General features: G+C 40.1%; 1 protein-coding gene across 1 annotated transcript in view; it reads right to left on the bottom strand.

Annotated features, from left to right (window-relative positions):
- ANKS1B (ankyrin repeat and sterile alpha motif domain containing 1B) overlaps positions 1-15,263 on the bottom strand; it is a 786,862-nt gene that overhangs the window by 630,938 nt on the left and 140,661 nt on the right. Inside the window, exons 4-6 of the mRNA XM_032788573.2 lie at positions 11,812-12,108; positions 5,108-5,183; positions 3,650-3,751 (exon numbers count right to left, since the gene is read on the bottom strand). Coding sequence (XP_032644464.1) covers positions 3,650-3,751; positions 5,108-5,183; positions 11,812-12,108 — 475 coding nt within the window. The remainder of the gene's footprint in view (positions 1-3,649; positions 3,752-5,107; positions 5,184-11,811; positions 12,109-15,263) is intronic.

Genomic DNA, 15,263 nt, shown 5'->3' on the forward strand with positions numbered 1-15,263 from the left:
CAAATGATAAGAATAGGCGAGGCAAAGCACAAATCTGTTCAGTCCTGTTCAGATAGATGACTAGACAGTGTCTATACCTTAGCATATAGAAACGTTGCTCCTGTGGGGAAGAATGTGGCTTGGGAAAAAATACAGACAAATACACTGCCTGGTTTAAATGAAACTGAGAAATTAGCTTGGATACAAACTTTGGGTATGGCTGGTGCATAACCTTGTCCCTGGAGAACTGCATATTAAGGAGGTCCCACCATCAGGACCTGTAATTCACACATGCTCCTGGCAGAGGTAAAGTCTATCAAGAATGCAATTTTCTGAGAGAGGAGGGGCAGTGGACAGGATGCAATGGGCTCCAGTGGAGGCCCCATTAGACCTGTTAACACAGTCTTCAGATCCCATAAAGGGACCAGCTCCTGGACTGGAGGATGTAGGCAGAGAACTTCTTTCACAAATCTCATCACCCTCATGTTGGAGAAAACCGACTTCCCTTGCATCAAAGGATGAAACATAAATATCACTGCCAAGTTAACTTTCAGAGAACTACATGCCAAGCCTGACCCCTGCAGGTGTAGCAGGTACTCTAAGATGTCCTGGATGGAAACCCCCATCATATGGATCCCACGGGCCAAGGACTACATGGAAAACCTTATCCACTTTACTAAGTAGGCGATTCTAGTGGAAGGCTTCCTACTGTTAAGTTCAACTGTTGGATAGCAGCTATGCCATTCCTCCTCATTCAGTCATTCACAGCCACACTGTAAGGTGCAGGGAACTGCTTGCCGGATGCTGGGTGTGGCCACAGTCCTGTGTGAGGAGTTCGGGAAGGAGAGGAATTGGCTTGTGAAACTGAACAAACAGAGCAAGAAGGTCCAAGAACTAGTGCTGCCTTGGCCATGCCTGGGCAATGAACTGGGGAAGGATCAGGATAGGAGGGAACAAGAACAGCAGAGTCGACTGCCAGCTGCAGTAGAAGACCCTGAGCCCCAGTACTCCGAAGGGCAGAAGCCCCGAGCCACCCTAGCCCGCACTGCTAAAGCCGAGAATCCTAAGCCCCAAGCCCCCCCCCACATACCTCATTGGGCTAAAGCAGGAGCCCTCCCACCTCATGGGTCAGAAACTTCAGGCCCCCCAACCCTATGGGGCACAAGCCTCGAGTCCCTGCACCCTAAGAGGCTAATGCTGGCAGCCCGGAGTCCCAAGCCCTGGCACCCTGTGGGACAGAAGCCCCAAGCCCCAATGCCCCACGGAGCAGAAGTCCCCAGTCCCTCATGGCTGAAGCCCCAAGCCCCACCCCCCAATCCAGTGGCTGAATCCTCGAGCCCTGAGCCCCATCTCCTGCCACTTGGGGCAGAAGCCTCAAGCCCTTCACCCCACAGGGCTCAAGCCCTGACCTCCCAACTCTGGCAGCTGAAGCCCAGAATGGTAAGGCTGGGACCAAAATGCAGAGTAGGTCCTGTGCAGCCTGATATGCTGATGTCACTGACACTGTCAGCACCGGCATCATTCTCATTGGTACTGGACTCAACTGACACCCACAGGCCAGAATTGGAATCGATGGGTATGGGGTGTCTGCCCTCTCTGCTCTGTACTGAGGGAGGTTCAGAAGCACTTGTGCCATCCCACATGCCAGAGCTGCCCTGTGCCAGTCCATGCTCTTGTTATGGGAGGCAGAAGGGTTTCCATGGAACTGGTAGTGCTCCCAATTGGTCTTACTCAACGTCTTCTTTGTTGCGACAAAGAATGACTCCTGTGCCTTTTCAGAGAGGTCTCTGCCTCAGAACAGGAGGCAGCAGCACTTTCTGAACCAGAGGGCGATTTGTATCTCGATGAAGGCCTCAGTACTGGCTCATGCCTCAAGGCCAGTTCAAGCAGGTGCCGTTTAATGTGAAGGTCCCATGCCACCTAAATCCCCTTCTTGAACGATCTACATTTTTCTTTCCATTTTTTTTTGAAATTTCAAATTTTGACCATCTCTAATTAGCAGCAATTTTTGTAATTGTGCTGATGACAGTGATGATATAATTTTTTAAAGATACCATCTGGGCAGGATTGTTCTTGGATCTTAGTTCCTTAGAATGAGATTGATGGAATTCCTTCAATTATTTAAGTTTTTGACCCTAGAGAGGATGGCGGTAGAAGGGTGGAACATGAGCCTGACTCTGCAACTGAATGTTATAGACTATCATTTGCCAAGTATAAATATTGACCTTTGAATGTTCCATTCATTTCTTGATTGTAATTGGCAAACCAGTTCCCTGCTGGAGAATTCATTTTTGCATTGCTCCAGCTGTGTTACTGAAGATCAGTATATTCTTTTCATATTTACCCATACATGCTCAATTCAGTATGGTTGTATACATTTTTTTATTAAGTGGTTGCCTCAAGCACTTCAGCCTATGCTTTAGCATCCCAGTGCATACCTTGGCACATTCACTCCAGTGTTTTTTCTCTGGCACTTTGGTGTCAAACCTGATGCCTGTCTCATCTCCTTAGAATCATATTCTTGTAAACTCAGCTCCATGCACGAGCCAGTTCTCTTCAAAGTGCTCCTGAACTATGCAACCTTGTTTTACTTGGTACATCAGCCCCTGAATAAGGGCATTCCAGTGTCTCTCATGTCTTTTGATGCATCAATGCCTGCTCTGAATTCTAAACACCAAAAAGAATGAAATCCATTTTAATGTTTTTTTGCTACTCTGCCATCCAATCAGTTCTGGCAAGTATGTCTTTAAAGGAGCAAAGGCTGCTCAGAGGCTTCAAATTTTCTGTGTGCAACAACTATGCCCATAATGGCAGCTATGTTCATTGCTTGCCTGCCTTAGGGTCAACAGTGGATGCCAAATTTGCCTGCAGATGTCATCCTGTGTATTGAGGAAATGTGAGGAGCACCTTCAGACCCTCTGTATGCACCCCATTGAGATTTCTCAGTGTCCAGCATAAAGCCAGCCAGGAGTCCTGTGAAGCACAAACTCTCAGAGATAAAGCTTGAGTTGGTGAAGACTGCTGATTGCCCTGACTCAGTGTTGGCATTGCATACACTGGCACGGGCCTGGCTTCCTCATCTTTCAAATCAGTTTTACTACTAATGTACTGACCAACCAGTTCTGCAGTACTTTAAAGTAATAAATTTTAATTAAATTGGTATAGACAAGGTGAGTGAGTTAATATCTTTTATTGGACCAACTTCTGTGGTGAAAAGACATGCTTTCAAGCCCCACCAAACTCTTCTTCAAGTCAATGGAGCTCTAAAGCTTGTCTCTTTCACCAACAGAAGTTGGTCCAATAAAAGATATTACCCCACTTTGTCTGTCTTGCATCCTGGGACCAACACAGCTACAACACTACAAAGAATAAAACTGAAGTGAGATATTACCAAAAAGTTAATTTACAAATAGTAATGTAATGTTAAGTGCAAATGATATATCAAATAAGTGTGACTTCTTACATTTTGTTATCAGAGGGAGAAAAAGGTGAAATTTTAAACACGGTACAACAAAATGTGACCATTGAAATGTGTGTGCTTTCCAGTCTTTTTAATTCACAAGAAAATCATGAAATAACACAAGAATAGAATAGCATACATTTTAATTTACCTGTCACTTTATTCTAATTTATCTCTCATATGATTAGTATATGATTTAATATGACTTACCTTGAAGTAGTGTAGCAATTTGTAGTGACTGCTGAGATGGATGTTCTTTAAGGATATCTAAAACAGTTCTACCTAAACTGTCCTTTATGTTGGCATCAATTCCTGAAATAAAAACACTATAATGTACTGTGGAAAGAGAAAAAGGTGGCATAGCAAAATAGAGCTACCTATATCTGGGCTATATTCAAACAGTGAGCCTATTCCACACAAACCACCCCAGATTTCAGATCATCAGAGTTTCCTGTGGATGGAGAGGGATGGGGGACTTGTTGCTGATGTCCTTTATTTTTTGTGTGCTGAATCCATGCATTTTCGCTCTCTTCCTGTGTGTATAGCACAACAGACATTTTGTTCTCAAACTTGCCTCTAGTTTGATATAAGCTGAGTCACACAAACATTGAGTCCTTGAATGGAGATGTTACTTTTGTTCCTTCTTGTCTGTAGTATTTGCTTAATCTAAAATAAAGTTAATTTAGACTGTCATACATGCTTTACTCTGTGTATCTGAAAATCCAAGGTTTGAAGAAGGCTTTTATTCTCCATGTTATAACAAGTGAAGTCAAGACTTACAGTCAACTTTGTCCTATTCCCTGCAGGCTTTTATATCCTTTTGGAGTACATGTTACCCTAAAAGTGAGCGCTATTAGTGTGGCTAGAAATCCTCCTAAAGCGACATCTAGTGCAAAGGATGCCAATCATATTTCATAAGCAAACAGTTCTGAGCTTTCGGGGCATAGGTAGTGTTGCTAGGTTGCACAAGGGGATTTCTTGTTTCAGACACAGAGGGGCTTGTAGGATGAGTTGGAATCTTTGGGGCAGGTAGGGTGCCAGGGTGAGAGGTACCTCAAAAAGTAGGGAAAACTCTTTAACAATCCATCTGAAAGAAGCATGAATCCTCTGAGGTGAGAGATCTGCTTTGATCTGCCTAAATCTCCTTACAATTGAAGGGGTCTCAGGAATCTGCCCTTCTTGGGACTCCTTCACAATTGAGGGATTCTTGTAGGAAAGATGGTCTGAGCCTAACCTTGTACCTGTTTTACTTCCTGGTTTGCTACCCACTTGGATTGGTGAAGAACCTGATTTAGGGTCTGTCTTGTATGTGGAAGCCAGATAGAATGGTCACTTTCTGGCCCTGGAGCAGGAGAGCTGGTTCACTGCATGAATAGGCTGTTAGTGCATCACACAGTGCTGCAGCAGTACTTGAACACCAGCGTGCAGCTAGAACTTTCCAAGTCTCAGTGGTCTACTCCATGTTCTCTGGAAGCTGATGAGCCCCTAATATGCAAAGTTGACATCATCAAAAAGTCTCAACATACATACAATCTCTATCTGCTGACAAGGAGGAACTATACCCAAGCATCTAGGCTAGCACAGAAGATAAAAAAGAAAGTACTTTTTGAAATCAGAAACATCAAGGACACTTGATAGTCTAGAAATCACATGAGAAATGTGGAATACCTGTTTCTAGTAAAATGCGTACTACATCCACCTTTCCAAATAAAGCTGCTTCATGAAGTGCACTTCCCTTTTCTGTCTGGAATAGAACAATATTAATGCATTAAAAACACTGAAGTACCAAGGAATCCTTTCAAAAAGTAATATATTTAGACAAAGAACGTTTACTTTTTGCTCCCAATTATATTAAAAACCTGTTGTCTGGGCAAGAATAATTACCCATAATGTTTATTAAAAATCTTTCATACAGGGCTGCAACATACAAGAGTAGAGAAAGTTCTGCGATAAAGATCACTTAATAACCATATAAAAACAAGATGCAGTAAATAAACGTGGCCCTCATTCTGCAGTTATTAGGCAAAATTCCTAGTGAAATCACTGGGAGTTTTGCCTGAGTAAAAACTGCAGGTCTGACAACAAAACTTAGGGTAAGTAAATAAATCTGTCTTCGGGTAGGTAAATAAATCTGTCTTCATACTGATGCCCATCACAAAAGTATTTGGGTGCCTTCCATACAAATCAATAGCAATAGTGAAATCCCTAGTGGATCCCAGGGAATCTCTGGCTCGTCTCCATTTTCAGGGTAAAAACTGTACTTAAGGAAAGATTTGTTTGTGTGTGTGTGTTTTAAATCTTTTGTTGTTTCTTTTTTTACTTTTCTTGAGGGGTGTATTTGAGTAGAAAGGGCTATCAGCGTTATGAGTTTCTCTCGTGCTATGGTGGAAAGACTTTCAATGAAAAAACACTTTTATTCTGTGCATTAAACTACTGACTTTTGTTATTCCTGAATATAAGAATGTACCAGTCTAGTGACACAAACCACATTCCTTTCAGGCGCAACACAGCATGAAACTTAACATTGAGAGTTACACAGATTTGCAATAGCAAGAAACTTAGTTTCACATAAATGGCAAAAACTGGAAATATCTCTTGTTATCAGAGGCGGCTCCAGGCACCAGCATGCCAAGCGCGTGCTTGGGGCAGCAAGCCACTGGAGGCGCTCTGCCAGTCGCTGCGAGGGTGGCAGGCAGGTTGCCTGCCATGCTTGGGGCAGCAAAATGCCTAGAGCCACTCCTGCTTGCTATGGCATTATTTTGAAATAAAACAGAATTTTTTAAAGTGTCAAATGTGAAGACCTTTTTCATTTACAGCTGATAATGCAAATATAGTAGCATACTTTTAATCTCGATGTTATAGCAAGTAAAGTCAAGACTTACAGTCAACTTTCTCTGTCTTATTCCCTGCAGGCTTTTATATCCTTTTGGAGTATATGTTACCCCAAAAGTGAGCATTATTAGTGTGGCTAGAAATCCTCCTAAAGTGACATCCAGTGCAAAGGATGCCAATCATATTTCATAAGCACAATGGGCCAAATTCTGCTCTCATTTACATCATTCAAATCTGGAGTGAATCCACTGATTTCAGTTTTCCATGCAGTATATACAGAGGCCCTAATCAGAATTGAGACCCCATTGTACTAGGTATATAGTAGAAGACAGTCCCTGCTCCAAGTAGTTTATAGCTAAACAGAGAGAATACATAACAGGTGGTCATGGAAAACAACACAGGAGGGATGGAAAAGAGAACTTTTATAACTTTTATAGGAACACCACAATAGATCACCTATGTGTACAATTTGCAGACTCACTTGCGAGCTGCAAGATTTTTTATTAGTTAAGTGTTTTAATTAGGGCTGTCAATTAATCACAGTTAACTCGTGATTTACTCAAAAAGATTAATCACGATTAAAAAAAGTAATTGTGATTAATCACATTTATAACAATAGAAAACCAATTGAAATTCATTAAATATTTTGGATTTTTTTTATATTTTCAATATTGATTTCAATTACAACACAGAATATAAAGAATATAAAATACTCACTTTATATTATTTTTATTACAGATATATGCACTGTAAAAATGATAAACAAAAGAAATAGTATTTTTCAATTTTCACCTCATACAAGTACCATAAGGCAATCTCTTTATCATGAAAGTATAACTTATAAATGCAGATTTTTTTATTACATAACTGCACTCAAAAACAAAACGATGTAAAACTTTAGAGCCTAGAAGTCCACTCAGTCCTATTTCTTATTCTGCCAATCACTAAGACAAACAAGTGTGTTTACATTGATGGGAGATACTACTGTCTGCTTCTTATTTACAATGTCACCTGAAAGTGAGAACAGGCGTTTGCATGGCACATTTGTAGCCAGCGTTGCAAGGTATTTATATGCCAGATATGCTAAACATTTGTATGCCCCTTCATGCTTCAGCCACCATTCCAGAGGACATGCTTCTATGCTGATGATGCTGATAAAAAAAAAAGTGCCAATTAAATTTGTGACTGTACTCCTTGGGAGAAGAGCTGTATGTCTCCTGCTCTGTTTTACCCACATTCTGCATATATTTCTTGTTATAGCAGTCTCACATGATGACCTAGCACATGTTCATTTTAAGAACACTTTTACAGCAGATTTGACAAAATGCAAAGAAGGTACCAATGTGATATTTCTAAAAATAGCTACAGCCCTTGACCCAAGATTTAAGAATCTGAAGTGCCATCCAAAATCTGAGAGGGACGAGGTGTGGAGCATGCTTTTAGAAGTCTTAAAAGAGCAACACTCTGATGCGCAAATTACAGAACCCAAACCACCAAAAAAAGAAAATCGCCCTACTGCTGGTGGCATCTGACTCAGATGATGAAAATGAACATGTGTCAGTACGCATTGCTTTGGATTGTTACCAAGCAGCATGGAAGCACGTCCTCTGGAATGGCTGTTTAAGCATGAAGGGACATACAGATCTTTAGCGCATCTGGGGCCATGTCTAGGCTACGCGCCGTATCGGCGCGTTAAAATTGATTGCTCTGGGATCGATATATCGCGTCTAATCTAGACGGGATATATCGATCCCTGAGCGCGCTTATATCGATTCCGGAACTCCACCAACGCCAACGGAGTTCCAGAATCGACATGGCGAGCCGCGGACATCGATCCCGCGCGGTGAAGACAGGTGAGTAAATCAATTTTAGATATTTGAATTCAGCTACGTTATTCACGTAGCTCAAAGTGCGTATCTAAAATCGATTTTATCCCGTAGCGTAGACCAGCCCTGGCACATAAATATCTTGCAACGCCAGCTACAACAGTCCCATGCAAATGCCTGTTCTCACTTTCAGGTGACATTCTAAACAAGAAGTAGGCAGCATTATCTCCTGTAAATTGTAACAAACCTTGTTTGTCTGACTAAGAAGTAGGACTGAGTGGACTTTTAGCCTCTAAAGTTTTACATTGTTTTATTTTTGAATGTAGGTTTTTTTGTACATAATTTTACATTAAGTTCAACTTTCATGATAAAGAGATTGCACTACAGAACTTGTATGAGCTGAAAATTGAAAAAAATATTTTTTACATTGCAAATATTTGTAATAAAAAATAAAATGAGCACTGTACACTTTGTATTCTGTATTGTAATTGAAATTAATATTTGAAAATGTAGTAAACATCCAAAAATATTTAAAATAAATGGTATTCTATTGTTGTTTAACAGCACAATTAATTGCAATTTTTTTAAATCACTTGACAGCCTTAGTTTTAATATATAAGTAAAGAAGAGATTTTTAATGAATCTCTAATAGGCAATGTGCCCAGTCCTTATCATTAGGCAGTTCATAATGGATGTGGTTTGAAGGAGATGATTTAAAGTACAGAGTGGTAGCTTTGCAAGTTGATTCAGGGAGTGTGTTCCACATACAAGTGGCAGCAAGATGGCTGGGGCATTGGTGTTTGTGGGAGAAATGGACTGACAGGCAATGGACATTGCCATCATTAATAAAACAGAGTGGGAAGGTGAAAACAGGGTAAGATAAGAGATTGGATAAACAGAGGTAGTTAAATTCTGAAGGGCCTTCACAACTATGCAAATAATCCCTGCATGGAACACCTTGTATTGTGCAATGTCATTTAAGACTAACGGCCCAAAGTCTATCACTCACCAAAACCTGTGTATTTTTCATATGTTTCAATTAAAATGAAAACTTCAAAGCATAAACAGTTGAAGCAGATTTGTATTGCCCGCTTCTAAACAATTTCAGACTGAAGGACATTGGAAAGACCTGGGAAACGAATAAAATGTGTGATTAATTCAATCCAAAATTAAATGTTGTCTATTATTAGCCCAAATATTTGCTAAGATTAAAAGTGGTCAGGGCATACAAAAGAAATTAATAAAATGGCTAAAGTAAACCTTCCATTTACGTAAATAAATGTTTACAAACACAAAGAAGATTGCAGGTACTTCTATAATTGTGTCTCTACATTCTGAGAGTTCTTTACTGCTGATAAAGCTAAATTTGTTTAAAGAGTATGAACATGTACAATTTAATTTACCACACGGGATTACACTTTTTTATATTGTTCCCTCCCAATTAGTGATGCAGAGCAATTTAATGAAGACTAAAACAGCTAAGTTCAGTTTTAAGTAACAGACTGATATTGTATGCTCTGTTCAGTTTAATGATCTGATAGTAATTATCAACAAAAAAGTATTCAGAGATTACATAAGTAATAAGTTAAGAATATAGAGAGAGCCAACTTGGCAATGTACCAAGATGCAGAATGAAGGGAATTTATTGACAGAGAAGATGGATATTGCTGGGGAAATAAATAAATTCTTCACTGTGGAGAGAAGAGCAAACATGGCAGAAACAGAAATTGACCCAGCACATAATGCGGAAAGTGAAACAAACTAAAGGTAGCTTCAAAACTGGCTAAGAAAAATTAGAGCACCTGAAAATAAAGGCAATTGTAGGATTCTAACATAGATAGCAAACAAAATGACATTAAAAAGTAGTGAGTATTTTTCACTCCTCACTAAAAACAGATGAGTTATTGTACAAAGGCTAGCAAGAAACTAAAGTAAAACCTATATTTAAATGAGGATCAGTGTTAAAACTAAGAAACTAAAGTCTTTTAAACACTGCCTGTCATCAGTGTTTCTAACTTCTCGTATGACATCATGCAGAACACTTCAACATCTGCAAAATGCTCAAAAACAGCACTGATTTAAAATGACGTCACATTTAAGACATGTAATTAACTTGTTTGAGAATCAGCAACAGTAAGAGTCAAGGGATGAAGTACGCATAAACTGAAGAATGTTTTCAATAAAGTATTTTATACATTATAACTAGATATTTATATGAAAGTTAATATGTATCATATTGATGGTGAAACTGTATAAAATTGACTTAGGAGAACTCAAAACAGTGGTGAAATTATTCCAGTTATATAACAAGGGAATATCCCATATCTTGTGGAGCTATTACATAAAAATTCATCCTTGACGTAATTCTGTTGATTATATATGGCTCTACAACAGGGATGATTTTCAGAGCAAAATACTATTTCTTATGCTAGCCAGCATTAATGCAGTTTCAGTCTGTTTCTTCCCCATTCATTTTCTGGAGATGCAAAAGGAGATATATAATAAGAAATACTTTTTGGAGGGATGTCTTAGTCCTTGCTCTAGCTTTCTTACTTTCAAATAGTGTAACTAAAAAGGATAATCCTGGCACCCAGCAAGCAATTTTATATTTGAAATAAAAATATTATTTTTACCCCAAACACAGTCCAGCCATACAAAACAAGAGAAATCACATATATTAGGTAAGACAGGGTCAAACAGTACATTTCGACTCCTACTCTTTAACCTAGAAGCCAGATCGTTTCCCCACATTAAAGAGTGGATGTACATGGTTTATTGCTACAGTACTGTATATATTTTACCTTCCTATAGTTTTTTATTTAAAACTGGCACCCTATTAAATATGGAATTGTATGCTACTGAAAATAATTGTGTTGAGTCAGAAATTTCAGGAATCTGTTGCAGTATAATTTTGGTGCAGTGAATATTGCTTTGTATTAGGCTTATGTAATAAGACCGAAAAAAAATAATCAGAAAATTCAACTCCTGAGTATCCATATCTTTGTCTTTAGAGCTGGAGAGACCATTGGAAACTGAAGCTATGTGGCTCTAACCATTCCTACAAAACAAAACAGCTTCCATTGCAACTTTCACTTAACTGGTAGAGTTAGAAACGTATGACAACCAAAGAGGTCTAGTGAAGCAGGCAAACCAGTGGATGCAGCTGAACTTGCCAACAGCTCTCTGCTTAAGTTGTGTTTTAGCATTCTTATATATTCTTCATGTCTATGTATGTTGAATAAACTGATTAACTGTATATCTAAAGCAAAATCTCAGGCAAACTTACTGTCTAGCTTTCATACTCTGTTTAGCACAAAGGACCATAGCCTCAATAGATGTAAATCAGCACAGTGCCATTGAGGCCAAGGGAAGTTAAGTAATTTACACCAGCTGAGGATGGGGCTATGCCAATTTACATCAGATGAGGATCTGGCCCATACTATACAATTAGTTTCATAGGCCCTGGTTCAGGGAAGCATTTAAGCACATGCTTAACTTTAAAATTATGGGATTTAAGCAAGGGACACTTTCTTGAATCAGGGCTATAGTATCCAGTTAAGTACACGCCATAGATTGTAAGTATTAGTCTATTTTATACATGACCTTGCAGAATTTCATGATTTCTTTTTAAAATGCCACATAAATGTATCTTAAAACAGAAATGACTGGGAGCTTCATTTATATATAAAGACTGGCAGAAAATAGGACACTAACTTGGCAGCTGACATCCATTCCAGCCTCTAGTAGCACCTGTACAACAGCTTTGTGGCCGTTACGTGCAGCAAGATGCAAAGGTGTGTGTTTCCTAGTATTGCAGCTCATCAGGTTTGGATATGCATTGATGATCATCTTCACTACCTGCAGACGCCCATATAGTGCTGCCAGATCCAAAGGAGTTTCTAATTTATTGTTTCTTATTGTAGGATCTGTTAGTTCTTCCAGTAAAACAGCAACTACTTCTGAATGTCCATATTGAGCTGCACAGTGCAAAGCCGTTTCATTTTCATTGTTCTGTTAAAAAAGAAAATCTTAAGAAGTTCATGTTCAACAACACAGAATGCTAACTCTGCCTTTACTAACCTATTGTAAATAAAAGGTTTGAAATATGATTCAATTTAAACACAGGGAAACAAATCTACTAAAGTGTTCCTAATTTAGTAAGAACGTCTCTAAACAAGCCTGGTGACCCTCCAGCAATTCAGCTCTGCCCACACTGGCCCCAGCTATCTTCCTTACCACACTGCTAGTGGAAGGAATTTCAGTGTCTGTTGCCCCAATCATCTGCTGAGACCTGTTATCTCTCTCTTGACCCAGCTTCCTCTGAAATTACAGTTCAAGATCTTTTGCTCGGAAATGCTCTAACAGCACACTAACTTAATAGTCTGCCCTGCCACAATGGGTCATTTGAAATAAAACCAATGTTTATTAAGATAGTAGAGAAATACAGAGAAAACTTGGAAAATGAAAATTGTTTAAATAACATTTTAATCATTTAGCATCTCATTATAAATATTGCTGCTAAAGACAACTAATAAACCTTTGTGGCAAGATCTTTGTGTGATAATCAGAGTCCAGACATCCCCAGGGGAGAACGGGGGTTTGAACCCAAAAGAATAAGCTGCTGAATCAACTGATTGTATATAATGTTATTGTGCTATAAAAATATGTGGAGTAAGATCTTTTGTGAAAGCATTTAATATTCTAAACGTAATGGTTATTATGAAATTTGTATACAGACTGTGGTTATGATTTATGTGTTTGTGTTTACAGAAAACCATTCTCATAATTTGTAGTGCAGCTTCACCACCATCTCACAGCAGGGTGGTGGGTAGCTAGGCAGAGAGGGGCGGCCTTCTCAACCAGACAGGACTAGCTCCAAGCCCCTATCATTGTACCATCCAAGAAAAGACAAATGATGGGCCATTAGAGTTAATGGAAAGTTATTGGGATAACTGGGAATTCTCCCCAATCTGAATAACCATGAGTCATCATGCCAGGAGACGGTGGGGGTGGGGGGAGGGCAGATGGGGAAGAAGCCTTTCAAAAAGGAGAATAGAAACTGAAGCTTTTATCCAGAAACTGTCTGTGAAACACCAGATTCCCCCCTGCAGTTAGGGGGTAGGTTGGCAAAATGTGCAAAGGCAACAGGCAACTTATATTAGAAAAGGGATTTTATGTAATACAGAAGTGCAAAGCCTGAGGCTGCATCTTTATGTTTATTTACTATGCAACTTGTACATGTTAGCTCTCCCTTACTATTTCATCTTTGAATGTGTGATTTGTCTATTAAACAAACATTTTGATTATTTTTACCCTCAGCAGGTATCTGGTATGCAAGCTAGGTGGAGCCTGCATGCTAAAGTGAGCTGATAACTGGGGGACTCATCTTCTACAACCAGTTTGGATCAAATACCTTCTTGGGTCCACCTCCTAACCAATATAGAGAATACGCAATATCCTCTTTGACTGCACTCTTCCTGTCTCGTGGACAAACTACAATGGTTGAGATTTTCGAGATCCTTTGTACGCTCTTATGACTCCCTGTGCATCTTTGGTGATACAAGTCTTGGTTAAGAAAACCTTTGTAAACAGTTTGTCCCCAATACCATACCCCAAACCACAAGCATGAGTTATTCATACAGGCCTAAATTTTCAAAATGTTGTGAGCAAAACTGCACTAAAATAAACAGGGAATTGAAGCCTAATTTTCACGCACACTTACTGCAATTATGTATGCACTTCAGATAATTGTAATAAAATAGCCAATTATGATACATTGTGCATGCAATTCCCTTATTTGCATATTCAATGGAAGTAGTTTCACATAGAAATTAGATGTGTAGTTGCATGCACATTTTGTATGGATAATATTAAAAATGTGGGCCCTGGAAATTTTATAAAGGTTCAGAAGTTTAACATAAAATTATAAATCAGATATAGCTACCCATCAAATATACAATTGAATATTTAATCTGAAGGGTTATAACTTTTTTAGACATTCATGGATGATATAAGATGGTTACTCACCTTTGTAACTGTTGTTCTTCGAGATGTGTTGCTCATATCGATTCCAATTAGGCGTGCGCGTGCCGCGTGCACGCTCGTCAGAAGATTTTTACCCTAGCAACACTCGGTGGGTCAGCTGGGTGCCCCCTGGAGTTGCGCCGCTATGGTGCTGGATATATACCCTTGCCGATCCAACAGCCCTTCAGTTCCTTCTTGCCGGCTACTACGACAGAGGGGAAGGAGGGCGGGTTTGGAATGGATATGAGCAACACATCTTGAAGAACAACAGTTACAAAAGTGAGTAACCATCTTTTCTTCTTTGAGTGCTTGCTCATATCGATTCCAATTAGGTGATTCCCAAGCCTTACCTAGGCAGTGGGGTCGGAGTGAGATGTTGCAGAATGCAAAACTGCTGAGCCAAAGGTTGCATCATCTCTGGACTGTTGAACCAGAGCGTAATGAGAGGCAAAGATGTGGACCAAGGACTAGGTAGCTGCATGACATATCTTCTGGGTGGGTACATGAACCTGGAAGGCGGCAGATGACGCCTGAGCTCTGGTAGAATGAGCGGTGAGGTGGCTCGAGGGAACATGAGCCAAGTCATAACAAGCACAGATGCACACTGTCACCCAAGATGAGATCCTCTGGGAGGAGACAGGTAGGCCCTTCATTCGGTCTGCCACCGCGACAAAGAGTTGGGGCGTTTTACGAAAGAGTTTTATGCACTCGATATAAAATGAGAGCTCTCTACGGACGTCTAGGGAGTGCAATTGTTGCTCCCGTCGTGATGAATGTGGCTTCGGGAAGAAGACCAGAAGGAAGATATCCTGGTTTACATGAAAGGCTGAAACCACTTTAGGAAGGAACGCCGGGTGTGGTCGCAACTGCACCTTGTCTTTGTGAAACACAGTATATGGTGGGTCCACCGTGAGAACCCGAAGCTCGGAGACTTGCCTGGCCGATGTAATGGCTACGAGGAAAGCTCTCTTCCAGGACAGGTATAGTAGCGAGCAGGTTGCTAATGGCTCAAATGGGGCAGACATGAGTCTGGTTAGAACCAGACTGAAGTCCCAGGTTGGGGCCTGGTGTTGTACTCAGGGGTATAGGCGCTCCAAGCCCCTGAGGAACCTAGAAACCATAGGGTGCGAGAACATGGAGCG

Source organism: Chelonoidis abingdonii, chromosome 1 (genome assembly GCF_003597395.2).
Source record: "Chelonoidis abingdonii isolate Lonesome George chromosome 1, CheloAbing_2.0, whole genome shotgun sequence".
Taxonomy (NCBI): domain Eukaryota; kingdom Metazoa; phylum Chordata; order Testudines; family Testudinidae; genus Chelonoidis; species Chelonoidis abingdonii.